Genomic DNA, 17922 nt, shown 5'->3' on the forward strand with positions numbered 1-17922 from the left:
AGAATTTTTTCACCGAAGTCACGACTGAGTTAAAGGCACTTTTGGAGGAGCGTTTACCTTTGCATGATGTCCAATCTGATTTACAAAAGTGATTTCATTTAAACTGCTGTTTTTTGCATGTCCATTACCAAATCTATCATTTCATGTGCAACCTCTCTGTACATGACTGTAGTTTGTCCATCACCTCTTGTTTCTCCGAGTTGTTCTAAAATGCATACTACATCAAGAATAGAGTGAAAGAAACCTGCAGTTTTCATTTCATATCAGGAAAGAAATAAACTAGAATTTTCTAAGAGATTTTCAAAATTATTTCTGCAGTCTACGATTGTAATGATTGGATATTCAAAAATTTGTATACTACACGCCAAACCCAGCATTTACTAGAGTTTCTCATTCTCCGTGCTTTTATAGTTTACTACAAAAATAGCAACGCTGTAATGTGCCATGGAAGTCACTAAACTGAAACGAGCCCTACACGATTAGGTTTCCTGCACAAGATTCCTGAGAAGGTACTAGCTCAGTAGGAATGCTTTAGCGACTGGCTACTATTTTATACACTGACAGACGGACTATGTGCACAGATGTTCCGAAGAAGAAAAACATTGTTTCAACACGCGTCAGGCAAAACAGTTACCTCAGATAAGTACTTACAGACAATCAAAACAAAAAGTCATAAAAATAAAAACACAAAGAAGTCGGTGCTGTACGGTAGTTAATTGGGTAAAGAACTTTATTCGGTGGACATTAGTGTATACCACTGAACCAGATATACAGTACTTATTCTACAGAGACGACAACATTTGTACAATAATTACATTATTCTGGGAGAATTTCTTGCAGTCTTAAAATCTGTTAGGACTTTACATACACAATTTTGAACATCATAAATAATTTTTGTGGTAATATATTTTCACATTTTCTAAGAAATTAACTGTAAGGTGTGGCGCACAGCAGCATGCTCCAGAATATTTGCAGACGGTTGTCTTACTTCCTCAGGTAGTTGGCGCTGAAACAAACACAAACTGCGTCAGTTTCATTCATACCAATATAAAGTTTTAATAACTCAAGATTGAGAACATTCATAATCATAATCATTGTAGAGAGCTGTTCAGTAAAGATTTAAAAAGAAGCTGTTTCTTTCTTTAAGTCAACTCAGATTCAATATTTTGAACGTTATTTCACTGAAAAGAGTAACTTATATCTAATTTTGAAATAACAACTGTATATATTCCTTCTATGTATGTACTGAGTACAGTTCTATCTTGATGAGAAGAAATGAAAGAAAAAAAATTGTCTGCCAGAATAGAACTTTTATTGTAATTTTGATAAACGATTCTTATATTTTTTTCGAATGTGGAAGACCATTTAACTGAATACCATCTAATACGTGAGCAAAATTATTTCAAAGTACTCCTACAATTGGAATTTGGTAGCTAAAAATGTAATAATTAGTTCGATTTTATTTAGAGAACTCGCTATACTTCACTGTAATACACCCTGAGCTAGTGTCTCTTCCACATCTGAGACATCCAGATTTATTAAACAGTCACTTACAGCTCTAAAAACAGTTGATTTATTCCACAGCAAAAAATACAGTCCATCCTAAAATAAGAACTTTGTATGCTGAAACGTCACAGAGTTGAAGTTGCAACATATGACACCCACACAACTAGAACATGAGAAAGTGTCAGCTTGTTTGGCAAAATAATTGCAGAGTTATTAAGAAAAAGAGCAGACTGACACGTTTTATTTCAAGTAAACTGAAAAAATACGCTCATCATATCGCTATGCTGAAAATGGTGGAAGTTAAATACGATCAACGTAAGAACCTTGCATCACGCGAGAAGATAAAAATCGTTGATCATTTTATGACACACGTAAATCGTACAGGCAATAATATAAATCATATGACCAACAGTTATTGAATTCGATGGTTCACGTCATGAAGAACTGTAGAAGAGGTAATAGAAATACCCTACCTCCAATGCATAACTGCCACAAAACACTAATATCAATATCTGGTTTCCAGCTAAGCCAAAGCCAACATTCAAATCGTGTTTTCCACGTAACACCGAAAGAAAAGTGGTAAGACTTATTTGACAAAATAAAAAGTGTTATAGATTTATTTAATGTGGAAGAATCCGTGTTCCTTTTAAATATAAAAATTAAAAAAATTCATCGACTATTTGAGCAAGATACAAAAAATATCCGGATAAATATCCTATAGAAGAGAGTCATTTTGTCCTCTTGCTTTACTGTCCACTTCGAGCTTTTTCTGCTTCTTAGACTTTGTTGTCGACGCAACATTAGAGCTCAATCTCACAATATTTCTCCATGTTCGTCAAACATATAGTTAGTTTCTTTCCCCGGAATTCCGAAACTCACGCTGGGATTTATAGGGATCTAAAATCCTCAAATTCATTAAAAAGAAATAGTATGTTCAGCCTCAAATTATGTTTAACTACGTTATTAAATTTAAACGTCCTGTTGTGGTCACTTACACGCATAGCTTAAAAAAACGGTGAGCTGTGTAGTTTAGAATTAAGAATAGTTAGTTCGAGTAATTCCTGTTTGACTTTATAGGGCTCCTGACGAATGCGTCTCGTCCTATTTGCTAATTATTTGCATTTGTTGAACGGAGACGAAAAACTGTTTTAGATCTGGATGTGCACTACCTCTTCGTTACATTACCGGGAATGTTTACTTGAATAGAAAGCGAAATAGGTTCGGTAAATATAACTATTCCCCTTTTTTATGAGCAATTACATTCACACTTAATTGCAGTGTTATGTCTTGAATCATACAAGCAAAAATTAGAGAGAACCAACATCGGTACTTTCCAGTATATTATACTGTACTGCTCACGGACGGTATTACAGAGGAATTAATGCTTATTTGTGACATCTTGTGTTAAATTTGATTTCTAGCTTGTCACATATATCTAACTCTTTGAACCGCCGGAGTGACTCTCGCATAGGATTGCTCGCTGCGACAATCTGATTCTTTCATTGTAGCTGAATTTCTACACATTTTTGTGACTCACTAATACCACCTGTTTATTTCTCTCAAATTCCTTTTAAGACATAACTCCTTGCACATCGGACATTTCTTCCATGCTTATTGTTACGAATACAAAAATTATTACAGTTGACTGAAGTTGTTTTACTATCTCACTCTACTAGTGTTTTTACATAATGTTGCGGAACTTTGTAGTCATACTCAGAAATTAAAAAAAAAAAAAAAATTCGCTCTGCTGCAGAAATTTTTCCTTACTTTCCTCAGATCGCAGCAATCAGTAAAGACGACGTAGGGCGCTAAGAAAGCTTACATCATACGTGAGTGTAATTCGCAACATTCTCTTGCAACAGTGCAATAAGAATAAGAACGAGGTTTTACAAAAATAAACCGAGTGCCACCCAGTAATGACATGCACGGCTTCCACTTACGGAATTCCTCTTTAAGGAGGAATCAACAGATCAACTGACAGTGATTATAGAAACAGATGAGTCGTACTTAGGAGTTTTCTCCGTAAAGCACAGAAGTGAGGAGAGAATTGAAAGACGGAACTCAGACTCGGATAGGAGAAGAATGGGAAAGGAGATTGGCGTAAGTTTTACAAAGGAACCATTCCGGCATTTGCTTCAAACAATTTCTGCAAATAACGGCAATTCTAAATCTGGACAGCTATAGGATGTTTGAAACTCGCTCTTCCCGAATGTTAACTCCGTTACCTTAAAAAAGGGACCTTCGATCTGTCACAAAAGTCAATGGATAGAGGAATCTGAGAGCTGAACGATCCAGAAACGATTGCTTGGAAAATCATGAGGAAACTAATGAAGCAGACACCTCACTGCACGCATTCACCACAACCAATCAAGCACGAGGACAAAGTGACTCATTTTAAGTTTTCTACACGAATGCAACAGAATTTGAAAGAATGGAAGAGTGTAGTTTTCGTGCGAAACGTGTCATTGGATGTAAATGGTACAGAAATCTGACACAATAAGCGATTCTGGCACGCAGAAAATCTACTCTGGACACTTATTAGTGGACAGTAATATAAGATGTGTCAATAGTTGAACTCTGTTGGGTTTACTTTCAGTGAGGTGCCTGAAAGTCTATGGAGGAATGGCAGTCGATTCTTCCTCAACAGCCGCAGCCGTAGTTTGATGTTGTTGGCTGGAGTGAATCGACGTTTTAACTCGTCCCATAGGTATTCCATTGGGTTCAGGCAGGGACTTTGAGCAGGTCAGTCAATTTCAGGAATCTTACTGTCCACAAACCACTTCCTCACAGATTCTACTTTATGACACTCTGCGTTGTTATGCTGATACAATCATCGTCTCCGAACTGTTCCTATACTGCACGCAGTACAAAACGCCGTAAAATGTGTTCATAGCCTTCCTCATTTAGCGTTTTCTTAAGTAGAATAATGAGACCACACTCTAACCATGAAAAACACCCCCATCCCGCAACAGCCTCTCCGGCGTACCTCACTGTTGGCGCTGAACATTACGGCAGATAGTGTTCTCCAGGATGTCAAATCAAAACACTTCCACTGGCCTGCCGCAGGATACAGCATGACTCAATAGTCCACATTACTTGTTTCCAGTCACTTACTGTCCAGTGACGTCGCTTTTTACATCACCTCAAGCATCGCTAGCATTGACTACATAAATGTGTGGCTTACTAGCAGCTGCTAGACCATTGTACTCATTCTTGTTAACTCCATACGCACGGTCATATTACTATTTTGAATGCTGAGAGAACTTTGGAACTCACGAGTGATTCATTACGCTGAGTTCTTGCGATTTTTTACAACCAACTTCCGCGGTTTTTGGTGGTCCCTGGTCTTGGTTTAGCTGTGGCTGTTCTCTCTCGTTTCCACTTCACAGTCACATCCCCAACAGTCGACTTGGGCAGCTTGAGAAGTTTTGAAATAGCCCTGCTAGGTTTGTTACTAAGGTGTCATCCAACGACTAATTCACGTTTGAAGTCACTCAGCGCTTCTGACCGACCCATTCTGCTGTTACTAAATCTCATCTGACAACACAGTATTTCCCGCTTCCTTTTATAATGGTGTGATAGTTAGTGGTCAATTTCACATTATATAGGGGTGTCCGGATACTTCACATCAGATAGCGTGTACTGAAAAATTGCCTCTAGCCAGAGCTAAAGACTGACAGTCTGGGCTTCATTTGGCAACAGGATAGCGCCCCAACCCAAGTCCACCTCGACTTCCATGAGTCATTAAACACGACAGTGGGAAACTTATGGATGGTTCGTGGTGGGACAATGAGTAGAGATTCCCGTAAAGGCTTCAGCGCTCAAGTTACTTGTGACTTCTTTACAAAGGCAAAGAAGATTCTTATTGTTTGTGGCACTTTTGCCAGTACACCTGCTAGAACTACGAACTCTCACTGCCTTCGAGCAGATTGATACAAATGTATTACGCACATTGAGAGACAAACATGATTACAGTTTCAGTGTCTGTATACTAGGCACGAGGGAACACGTGGAACACTTTTAACAAAAACTCCAAAAACACAGCTAAGATTCATTAGCAAACTGCTCCAATCAGTGTCAATAACTCGCTAGTGTCACTTCTGCCTGATAGTGTGTGTTAAGAGTCTTTCTCACTCATGTTTGATAATCTGCTGAACGGATAACGAAAGGCTGATATCGAAGTTTGTTGGTAGGGAGGAAATTAGGATTTAATGTTCCATCAATGAAGAGGTCATAAGTTTACTGTCTACGATCGACGCGCAAGTGTAAACCGTAAACAGAGAAATAGTCGTCGTAAGTTGCACACTGAATGTATATGGAGGTTGGACAAAGATGTGGAAACACCGCGAGAAATGCATGCTTCAACATAAACGCAGATGCTAGCCAAACCTGCAAGTTGTACTGCAATATTTGACCACGAATAGCACCTGTACACTGACCTCAACACGTTGTAAATGTAATTCGTGATCAAAAGACTATTCAGTTTTGTTGTGAGTGCATTATGTCGGGGCTAAGTGAATTCGAATGTGGGCAGACAGTTGGTACTCGTATGCTGACTGCTTCCGTAACAAAGGAAGCAGAAGCTTTAGGTGTATCAAGAGGCATCGTATCGGAGACTGACACCGTATACTGGGAAAGTGGAGAGACACCATCCGCTTAGTCTTAATACGAACGAAAGTGTGTGTTGAATAATTGTGACAGACGGTAATTGAAGATGATCGTGACGAAAAATAAGACGATAGCTGCAAAAGTCACCGCAGAACTGAACGTTGCACTCGCGAAACCTATCGGCACCAAAACAACACCACGGGAGCTCCAGAAGCAGGGAATTGCACGGCGAACTGGAATTCCAAAACCACTTATCAGTGAAGGAAATGCCCGTAAAAGGAACACGAGATACCGAAGCCATAAAGCCTGGAATATGGAACAATGAAGAAAGTAATTTGGTCTGATGAGTCTTGTTTTACTCTCTTTCCAGCTTCTGTCAGAGTTTACATCCCAAGAGTGAAACACGGCGGGGATTCGGTGAAGATTTGGGTAACCACATCATGGTATTCCAAGGGTCCCCATGGTTACTGTGTGACGCCGCATTAATCCCAAGGATTATGTGACCATTTTGGCTGGTCAGGAAGATCCCATAATACAATGTTTGTTGTCTAATGGTGCTTTTGCTGCTGCGTTCCAAAATGACACATTTGTTCACATAGCTCGCATCTCCAACACTGGTTTTGTGAGCGCTGAGATGAACTTCCACATCTCCCATTGGCACCACAGTCACCAGATATCAATATTATTGATCCTTTGTGGTCCACTTTGGACAGAAGGGTGCGTGATCACTGTCCACATCCTTACCTTAACTTGCTCCAGTTTTGTTGTAAGAATGGTACAAGATTCCCTCGAAAACTATACAGGAACTGTATTCATCCATTCGGAAACGACTGGATGGTGTTTGGAAAGCAGACGGTTTAACTACACTGAATTAGGTATGGTAGAATGTTGTGCTTTTGAGGATTCCAAATTACTGTCCATCTCCTGTACCAATAATGAAACCACGACAGCCCGCCGCGCGGAGTGGCCGCGCGGTTTGAGGCGCCATGTCACGGATTGCTCGGCCCCTCCCGCCGGACGTTCGAGTCCTCCCTCAGGTATTGGTGTGTGTTGTTCTTAACATAAGTTAGTTTACGTAGTATGTAAGTCTAGAGACCGATGACCTCAGCAGTTTGGTCCCTTAGGAAGTCACACACATTTGAACAAGACAGCCCACAAACAAAAGGGGACAGTTGTGTTGTGGCATTATGATGGCAGACTGAGTACTTCACACAGCACGGAACAATGGAATACTGCCCACATCTCTGCCCTAGCTCCGTGCAAGAGGCGCGGCCCAAGTGAGACGCCGGTTACACCCACTGTAGCTAAAAAAAATGGCTCTCAGCTACTGAGGTCATTAGTCCCCTGGGACTTAGAACTACTTAAACCTAACTAACCTACGGATATCACACACATCAATGCCCGAGGCAGGATTCGAACCTGCGACCGTAGCGGTCGCGCGGTTCCAGACTGTAGCGGCTAGAACCGCTCGGCCACTCCGGCCGGCCCACTATAGCTGTAGTCGGCTTTTGCAGTAGCGAGGTGCGCATGTCTGAGTCGCTGTCGGTACCCTCTGCAGGTGGGGATACTAAATTTAGAGGCGAAGCACAAGCTCGAGTTGGGGAGGGACAGTGAAGGAAATCGGTCGTATGTTTTTAAAGGATCCATTCCAGCATTTGCCTCGAAGTACTTAGGGAAACGACGAAACACTAAATCTGGACAGGAATTTGAACTGATAGGCGTTTTAACAAGTGCTCTCTTACCACTTGGGAACGAGCTCGGGCTCCTCGCAGGTGAGGCTGGACTCGTCGAAGACCTTGCCCTCGCCGCAGGAGATGAGGCGCGGGTAGCCGTTGACGCACGTGATGAGGCGCCCGCAGTCTCCGGGGATGGGGAAACGGGGGTACGGCCAGAACTTGGCCGCCACCGTGTTGGACGGCACCTTGGTCGGGCACTTGAAGCCCACGACAGCTGCAACAAACGAGTCGTAACTCAGTTACGTCTGCTGACACGTCAGGTGGCAGTATATCACTTAGTTCGTCTCGGTAACAGTCGCAAAACATATATATTGTTGCTGTAATAAGGCATTTAAGCTCTAGCTGATCTTCAAGTGAACTGTACTTTCAACCTAGTTTTGAAATATGCTACCCTGTTATATCTGAGACTTAAATTATGCTTATTAACAAAAACAAAACAAAAATCTAGAACCACACACAGTGACACATACAGCACTCAAAAATATCTTTATAAGAAAAACTAGAGAAAAGAATATCGTTGCACAAAGGGCAAGCTAATGGAAACCAAACTATTTAACAACCACGGATTAAAAAAAGAACTTCAAAATTCATCAAGATGATTATTTCCTCGCAAGATTTCTTTAAGAAGTCCTTTATATACACTGTAAGACGAAAACGAAGACGCACCACGAAGGAATTACCCGAATGGGACTGAAATTGCAGGGCCCTTCTACCAACTCAAGAGTTTGACAATCTAAGGTGGAAATCGCACATAATTTGACACGTCATCCCTTAGGTGGACATCCAGCAATTCTGTCAATGCCAAGCCGAATAACTGCTTGCGTAAGGGCCAGAGGTGGACCAACGCGTTACTGACTTGCTCAATATGTGAAGCTCTTTCTCTTGAATAAATCATCCAATTTTTCTGAAATTGTTGTAATTTATTTGTCTGAACATGGTCATCAAATCTACCGATTTCAGTCCCATTCGGATAATTCCATCGTGGTGCGTCATTCTTTTTGTCTTATGGTGTGAATCACTAGTTAACAATGAAATATTGTTGTCTGTTGTATTTGTGGATACTGATTTCAGGCACAGCACGTAAAATGTTCAGCTACATGCAGTTTGAATTGAAAATCTCTGTGAGGTATGTTACGCAAAATGTAGCTGCATAAGCATCATAATAACGTTAGTATTGTTTTGTGATGTTTCGCAGTGCTACTTGCTACAAAAAGTTGTTTTATTTCATAATCTATAAGGCAGCTACCCCGCTATGGGATGGTCCTGAAAAAAAAAAAAAAAAAAGAAAACAGCACTAGACCAGGAAAATCTGGCCAAGGAAAACGCCTTACATTGGAGGGAAAAACTTACTATTCGATTTCTTGATGGAAAAAAAATCCTGCCTCCACACAACGCTTGAAATTATGAAACAATGTATTAAAACATTATCGAAAGATGAGGACACTTCGAAGTAAATCGGATCTGACATTCGGAAACTAACGAAAGACGGAATATTTTAAGATAAAATTAAAGACATTGGTAGATCAGCTTGGATATACTTTAAATATGTTATCAACAAGATTCTGAGTAACAAAGATCTTTGTTATTCAGAGAGTAACCCAAAAGTCTGCTAACATTTGAAAATGCACTGATTCACGGATTAATATAGGCAGAGGGGTAAAAACTGATACACATGCCTAAAATGACAAGAGGTTTTATTGAAACCAAAAACGAGTGCAAAAACTGGCCAACAGATGGCGGTGGACAGCAAAACGTCAGTGACGGTTCATGAGAATCGTGTGTAAAATGAGCTGTAATGAGAGAAGAAGTTAGATAATCCAGCAGTTCCGACATGTTGAGGTACCAGAAAAGGCACTGTTAGTGAAGCTTTGTTATCAAAATGGAGAATCCGCTACTGCAGCTTTATGATCCTATCGGCCTAAGGGGGGTATTCGAACGGGTAAAGGTCCAGTGACAAGTGTCGCTCTGAAGAAAATGATCACGAAGTCCGGAGCTATGGGTTCTTCAGACGATCGGCCCCGTAACGGGTGACCAGACACAAGTGCTACTGCTTCTCGGAGAGTTCAGGAAGAAGTGGAGACTCTAGGGGGTTCATCTCCGCATGGTGAAATCAGCGCTCGTGAAGTCGCTCGTCTCACTGTCAATCGACGCTCTGCTGTTTGGAGAGCACTAAGGCGTAACCTCCAATGCTATCCGTACAAAATCCAGCGTCATAATGAACTGTTATCCACCGATTTTGTGACGCGGAGAGCATTTGCAGTGTGGGCAGTTCAGAGAATGGGGGAATATGACGATTAGTTGTCTAACGTGTTGTAGACCGACAGTGCCCATTTCACAATCCGAGGGTGTGCCAACACCTACAACTGCAGAATTTGGGCTACCGAAAATCCTAGAACTGTCGTGGAAACTCCATTGGATAACGAGAAAGTCTCGGTGTGGCCTGATTTACCACGTAAGCCGGACCCTTTTTCTTAGAGGAAATGCGGGGTGTTGATTTTGAGACTGCCAGCATGACGGGTGCGAGGTACGTCGATATGTTACAGAATCGCATCATCCCTAGCCTAGCTGATAAACACCTGCTGGAAGGTATGACTTTTGTGCTGGATGGCGTTCTACCCCATATTGCTAGATGTGTGGAATAGCTCTTGCGATCAACGTTTGGTGAGGATCTCTTGCTGAGTCGCCACTTCCGTTATGCTTGGCCTCCCAGATCTCCAGAACTGTATTCGTGTGCTTATTGGTCATGGGGTTACCTGAAGCTGCATGTCTACCGCGATCGTTCGATCTCATCAGGGATGCTAAAGACTACATCTGACGTCAGTTTCTCACCATACCTACCGATACGCTGTACAATGCTGTTCACAACATTATCCCTCGACGACAAGTGTTGTTGATGATTAACAGCCGACATTTTGAGCATTTGTTATAACGAACATTGTCTTTGCTAAAAATCAATTGTTATGGTAATTATTGATTTTGTATCATATACGAAGCGCGATCTGTTAGTCATTTTGAGCACTTTCTTCGTTTCAGTAAAACCCCAAGTCATTTTAAGCATGTGGGTCAGTTTTTACGTCTCTACCTACATTATTCCGTGAAGTACTGAATTTTCCATGTTGAAGGACTTTGGCTCAGTCTGCACATCAGTTGCAAAGCACATGTTGGATGCTGGCCGATTTATGGTAACAACCAGTATTTATGTTTATAGTGAAAATTGATTAATTTAGGGTCAATGGGCAATTGAAAGGGAATCTGTCAAGATGACAGTGACTGAAATACTACTCATATTGTCACAAGGCAGAACCTAACATTACACTACGAATATAAAGATGTAACTTCTATGTATCCCATCTGAAGATGAGCCTGAAAAGGTTAGCGAAACTGTTTGTGGGAATAAACTGAACTAAACTCCGTCCGAACAGGCCATGAAGGCCCAACGGTACTGACAGGCCGCCGTGTCATCCTCAGCCCAGAGGCGTCACTGGATGCGGATATGGAGGGGCATGTGGTCTGCACACCGCTCTCCTGGCCGTAGGTCAGTTTACGAGACCGTAGCCGCTACTTCTCAGTCAAGTAGCTCCTCGGTTTGTGGGAATGAGCAAATACGAGGGTCACTCACTAATTAAAGAGACAAACTGGTCTCGAGAAAAAGCGTTTATTTTTACAAAACAATACTTTTTCCACTTTTGAACATAATCCCGTTGGAGAATTATGCACTTGTTCCAACAGCCTACAAGCTTTCTTATTCCGGCTGCAAAGAACTCTTTATCTTGATGCTTGAACCAATTTCCCACAAACTGTTGCACGTCCTCGTTGTCCTAGAACCTCTTCCCACGTAATGCCTCCTGCACCAAACAACTGGAAATCACTAGGCGCTAAATCAGGACTGTGAGGGGAATGACGCAGTTTCCCAGCCCATCTTGTCGTTGGTTTCACGGGTTAGTTGAGCAATATGAGGACTTGCGTTGTCTTGCTGCAGAATCACACCTCTCCTCTAAAATACACGACGTCTCTCTCTCATGGCTGGCTTCACCTTTTTAAAAATCAGATCCGAGTAGTACATGCTGTTCATTGTACACTGCTCTTCGAGATAATCACAAAAAACTCGACCTTCAGCATCCCAAAACACCGTCAACATGACTTTTCCTGCTGGTGCTTGGGTTTTGAATTTTTTCTTGACAGGACAGTTGTCTTTTTTTATTCTGGCTCATAACAGTGAACCCAAGTTTCATCACAAGTCAAAATTTTGTTGAAGTGCTCACCTTCTCTTTAATAACGTTCCTTTAGCTCTGTGCACTCTCTCAACCTTGTTTGCCTGTGTAGCCGCGTCAACTACTTTGGGACCCATCTTGCACATGTTTTGGGGTACTTGTTACAGATAATGTTATGAACTGTACAGATAATGTTATGAACTGTACAAGTACTAACTTGACCTTATTAACTATCATTTTCTCAGTCACATGGAGGTCGGCACGGATAATGTCATCAATTCGACCTTCAAGTGAGGGTGTTGAAACTGCAACTGGTTGGCCAGAACGGTGCTCGTCAGTCGCTGAGTCGCGACCATTTTTGAACTGCTCAAACCAGTTGTAAAAATTTTCACGATTCTCACAACTTTCACCATAAACTTTAGACAATCTACAGTATACATTCACTGGTTTCTCGTCTTCAGCAAGTAAAAAATTAATAACAGAACGTTGTTCAACTGGTGTGGACGTTTCAAGCTGATTGGCCATCTTGAAATGTATTTTTGAGGCTATAAACATAACAATGTTGATACATCAGCTGATCAGGGCTCATCCCAGTAATGCCAACTTAAAGCTATAAAAGTACCAAACTTGCCCTGCTAACAGTTTTTTTCCCCAGGCCAATTTGTCTCCTTAATTGACCCTCGTATATTAAAAAGTGACTGGTCACAGTTTTCTGTGTTAATAGGTTACTGTTGTCAGCATTTGGATCAGAAGAGGTGCAGGAGACTAAAAGAATGAGTGGAAGGTGTCTAACGTACCTTCAGGGTTGCACTGGTCGAGCAGCAGGTCGGGCCAGTTGCAGCTGTGGGTCTTGTCGTCGTAGACGAGGCCGGGCTCGCACGGCGTCTGGTGCGGCACGCCGAAGGCGCATTTGACGTAGGTGGTGCTGCACTGCGCGCTGTCGGGGTAGATTCCGAACTGGTACAGGCAGCCGGGCGTGCTGATCGGTGTGAGGTCGGCCTTGCGCGTGCCGCAGTCGACGGCCCAGTTGTAATTGCAGTGGTTGTGCGCGGCGCCCTTGCCGTCGTACAGCAGCCCGTTCTCGCACTGCTCCAGCGTCACGGTGCCGTTGGTGCAGAGGAAGAAGTGGTCGCACAGGTCGGGGTGCGGGTACGTCTGCACGCCCAGTGGCTCCGGGCACGCGGGCACGTGCAGCAGCACGCCCGCCTCCGCTGCAACAGGCAAAGAGCTTACAGTTCCACCTCCTGTCGACATCGCGTCGTGTTCGAGGCAAAGCTCTAGCTCTATTTCTCATCGAGTCGATGGAATCAGGACTTAGGTCTCCTTGCAGGAATAACCACACCGCACAAAATTTAGTCAGCCCCAGGAAATATCACGCCACTATAGTGTAACACACCCTCTAGGCTTGATAATGCTCCCAGTCTGCTGAGGAAGAGAGTTCAAAAGTTTCTTCAGGTATGCCATATCGAGCTGAAGCAACTCTTTGATGATTAGATCCCGTAGAGCTACCAAACTGTGGGGTTGTTGATTGTTACGTTTCATCCGCAGTTGCAAATAACGCTGGATATTTTACACTGATCAGCCAGAACATTATGACCACCTACCTAATAGCCGGTGTGTCCATCTTTGGCACGGATAACAGCGCAGACACGTCGTGGCATGGAAGAAATGAGGCATTGGTAGATCGCTGGAGGGAGTTGGCGCCACACCTGCCCACATAAGTCACCTAATTCCCGTAAATTTCGGGGAGGGGGGCGATGGGCTCTGACGCCAAGTTCAGTCACATCCAAAATGTATTCGACAGAATTCAGATCTGGCGAGTTGGGAGGACAACACATCAATTGGAACTCGCCATTGTGTTCCTCGAACCACTCCCTCACTCTTCTAGCCTTCTGACGTGACGCAGTATCTTGTTCAAAAATATCACTTCCATCGGGAAACATGATCATCATGAAGGGGTGTATGTGGTCTGCAACCACTCCTTGGCCGTCATTGTGCCTTACACGGGCTCCACTGGACCCATGAATGCCAACGTGAATATTCCCCAGAGCATAACGCCAGCTTGTCTTCGTTCCACAGTACAGGTGTGAAGGAGCTGTTGCCCTGGAAGACGACGCATTCGCGCCCTCTCGTCGGTATCATGAAGAATATATCGGGATTCATCAGATCATACAACGCTCATCCACTGCGCCAACGTCCAGTGCCGATCGTCACGTGCCCATTTTACTCGTAGTTGCCGATATCGTAGTGCTAACATCCGTGCATGCATGGGTCGTCGGCTGCGGAGGCCCATCGTTCGGAGTATTCGGAGCAATGTGCGTTCAGACACATTTGTACTCTTTGCAGCATTAAAATCTGATGTTAGAATTGCCACAGTTAGCCGCCTGTCCTGTTTTACCGGTCTGCCTAGCCTACAACGTTCGACATCTGTAATGAGGGGTGTCTGCGAAACCCTACGACGTCTGGTCGTGGTTTCATCTTGGTTTCGCCACGTGTTGAAGACACTCATCACAGCACTCCTCGAAACCCGACTAGTCGTGCAGTTTACGAAATGCTCGTGCCGAGCATTCGGGCCATCACAATATGCTCTCGGTCAAACTCAGATACATCGCGCACCTTCCCCATTCTACACGCTAACTGATACTACATGCAACTTGCGTGCTGTGCCTGACAAGCAGTCCTTCCTCGCCAGTTGACGCTGCTGTCGCCCGAACGGGTTTATATCGACAATAGTTCGTCGGTCATTATGTTCTGGCTGTCCAGTGTATGTTGTAGTACGGATTCACATTGGATGATTTGGCGGCCTGCAGAGGTGGTGCCTGAGTGTTCGTCCAACCCGAAACGTATGTATGCAGCCCTGTGAACATAACAGTTATCATCTTGGAAGACGGAAGCGTCTACCAATCATGAAAAATACAGGAGAAAGGGCTAAACGTGCGGCACCGAGAGTATTGAAATAAATGCCCAGGTTGTGTTCACCACATCCTAAACGAGTGGGCTGAAGTCATGGCACAAAAAACAGCCCCCAAACATCACAGAACCCTTTCAGGCCTGAACTACACCCTCCACTGGCTGCGCGTCTCATTTGGCCGTATGTGGAACCAACGTCGAGTATCATTTGAGAAGAGGCAATATCGCGATTCGTCGGCCCACACGACACGCCTCCACTTAGATACTGTCTAGTTTCTATGGTTTTTGTCCCAACGAAAGTATGCAGCTTTATGCACCACGGTGAGCAATGCGAGGCACCAGACTCCAGATGACTTTCTTATGCAGTTTCCTTTGCAATGTTTGCTCTGAAACTGGTTGAGATGGATCTTCATTAACTGAAAGCAGCAATTCCTGTCCGGTTGGAAACTGACTGTCATTGACAGGGCATGGAAATTTGGATATATGTGATAAGTTGTATGGGACCAAATTGCTGAGGTCATAGATCCCTAAGATTACTTAAGCTAACTTAAACTAACTTAAACTAACTTACACTAAGACAACAAACACACCCATGCCCGAGGGAGGACTAGAACCTCCGACGGGGGGAGCGGCGCGTAGTGACTGATGTTAGTAGAACACACTATTACATGACTATACTCCAATGCAAGGTTACGTTGTGGAGTGATACCCGTACACTTGCGAAAAATTTCGAACGATAGCAGCCACAAAAATTTGACATCATGATAGTCAGCATACTTACGTTGTAGACTACATATCTTTAAACCACTAAACTATTAGCGTACGACGGACTTAAAGAACGCCTTCACGAATTTCATACTCTGCTTCCCTGCAGGGGTGATCTCCCTTGCGCGTTACTCTGAGTTTTATTTAGACGCTGAGAAAATGCTACACTTAAGAATGTTACACGTATTGCGAATACTTGTCGTGTTTCTCTCCGCCAAGATCATAAAAAAAGCTAGAAATGTCAGTGTCACCATAATTCTCTCACGCAGAATACCTTCATTCACAGAATTAATGATGTTTACAGAACCGCGATGGGAAGTTGCTCTGTATCACTAATTGGTGTTTTAATACTGAGTAATGGATGTGTTATACAGTAATATGCCTCAGTACTCAAACATTGGAAGTGTATTTCCAGAGAATATTTATTCATCATTGTGCGAAATTTACAGGAGTTGGACAAAAAATGGAAACAGCGTGAAAAATGCATGCTTTAACACAAATATATATGCTAGCCAAGCCTGCAGGTTGGACTGTCGTGTTTGACCACGAGCGGCACCTGTGCCATGTCCTGAATACGTCGTAAGTATCAGTCATGGTCAGAACAATGTTCTGTGTAGTTGTGAAAGCATAAGTGAATTCGAAAGTGGGCGAATTGTTGGTGCTCGTATGATAGGTGGTACCGCAACCACGGTAGCCGAAGCGGGAGGTACTTCAAGGGGCAACGATCGACGACTTATACTGCACACAGGGAAATCGGAAAAACATCACTAGCTATGTCACCCCACGAACGAAAGTGTGTGTTGAGTGATCGTGACAGACGATCAATGAAGAGGATTGTGAAAACTAAGTGGACAACAGCTGCAAATGGAAATGCAGAATTTAATATCGCACCCGCGAACCTTGTCAGCACAAAAAAGACATAAAGCGAACTCCAGAAGCACGGAACTGCAAGGCGAACTGGAATTTCAAAACCATTTATTAGTGAGGCAAATGCCCCTAACAAGAAAACGTGGTGCCAAAGCCATAAAACCTGTAACATGGAGCAATGGAAGAAAGTCATTTGGCAGGATGAGGCTTGTTTTACACTGCTTCCAATATCTGGCAGAGTTTACGCCCCAAGGGTGAAACATACCGGGGATTCGGTGATGATTTGGACAGCCATATTGCGGTATTCGGTGGGCCACATGGTTACTCTGCTAGGTCGTATTACTGTAAATATTTATGTGACCATTTTGGCTGATCAGCTCGACCCCATAATGCAATGATTGTTCCGCAATGGTGATGCTGCGTTCCAAGATGATAGGCCCCCTGTTAACACATCTCACATCGTCCACAACTTGTTTTATGAGCACGACGACGAATTGCCGCATCTACCGGGCCACCACCGTCACTTGAGCCTTTGTGGTCTACTTGCTAGAGAAGGGTGCTTGATCGCAATCGTTACTTGAATTTGCCACTATTTTGCAGGAAGAATGGTATAAGATTCCCTTGAAAACCATACAGTACCTGTATTTGTGCATTACGAGACGACTGGAAGCTGTTTTTAATACCAACGGATTTTTCTACACCGTATTAGTGTTGTGTTTTGGTTCAAATGGCTCTGAGCACTATGGGACTTAACATCTGAGGTCATCAGTCCCCTAGAACTTAGAACTACTTAAACCTAACTAACCTAACGACATCACATTCATCCATGCCCGAGGCAGGATTCGAACCTGCAACCGTATCGGTCACGCGGTTCCGGACTGAAGTGCCTAGAACCGCTCGGCCACAGCGGCCGGCGCGTTTTTGGTGTTTCCATATTTTTGTCCATCCCTTCTACATACTATTGCACAACTAACATTTTCGAAGTTTGAATAACTTTACGTCGTGCAACAGCTTTCGTGTAATTTCTCTAGATGAAATCTCCTCTTGAATAATCTGCACTTATGAAGCGTCACTACCGTTCTAATCGAGTGGATTCGAAGAACATCATCCCTGATGTCATCTATAGCGGGATGGTTGACACAGACAGCCATAGAAAGTAGTACGCTGCAGTCTGCCAAAGCACGACAGAGTAGAGTAGTGGGTGTGCAGAGATGATCAGTTACGCGAATATTTAATGAGCCATCTTTAGCTCGATTGATTTGAACCGAAATTTTTGTAGCTTCTCCCATCCAGGAAGTGGCGAGGACATTAATAGCATG

At 43.2% G+C, this 17922-nt stretch overlaps 1 protein-coding gene across 1 annotated transcript in view; it reads right to left on the reverse strand.

Moving 5' to 3' along the window:
* Positions 1-695: 695 nt before the first annotated feature.
* The window catches only part of LOC126183823 (protein obstructor-E), a 49250-nt gene continuing 32023 nt past the window's right edge, over positions 696-17922 (reverse strand). The window contains exons 2-4 of the mRNA XM_049926076.1: positions 12859-13272; positions 7857-8064; positions 696-1006 (exon numbers count right to left, since the gene is read on the reverse strand). Coding sequence (XP_049782033.1) covers positions 985-1006; positions 7857-8064; positions 12859-13272 — 644 coding nt within the window. The 3' untranslated portion in view covers positions 696-984. The remainder of the gene's footprint in view (positions 1007-7856; positions 8065-12858; positions 13273-17922) is intronic.

This window comes from Schistocerca cancellata, chromosome 4 (genome assembly GCF_023864275.1).
Source record: "Schistocerca cancellata isolate TAMUIC-IGC-003103 chromosome 4, iqSchCanc2.1, whole genome shotgun sequence".
Classification (NCBI taxonomy): Eukaryota; Metazoa; Arthropoda; class Insecta; order Orthoptera; family Acrididae; genus Schistocerca; species Schistocerca cancellata.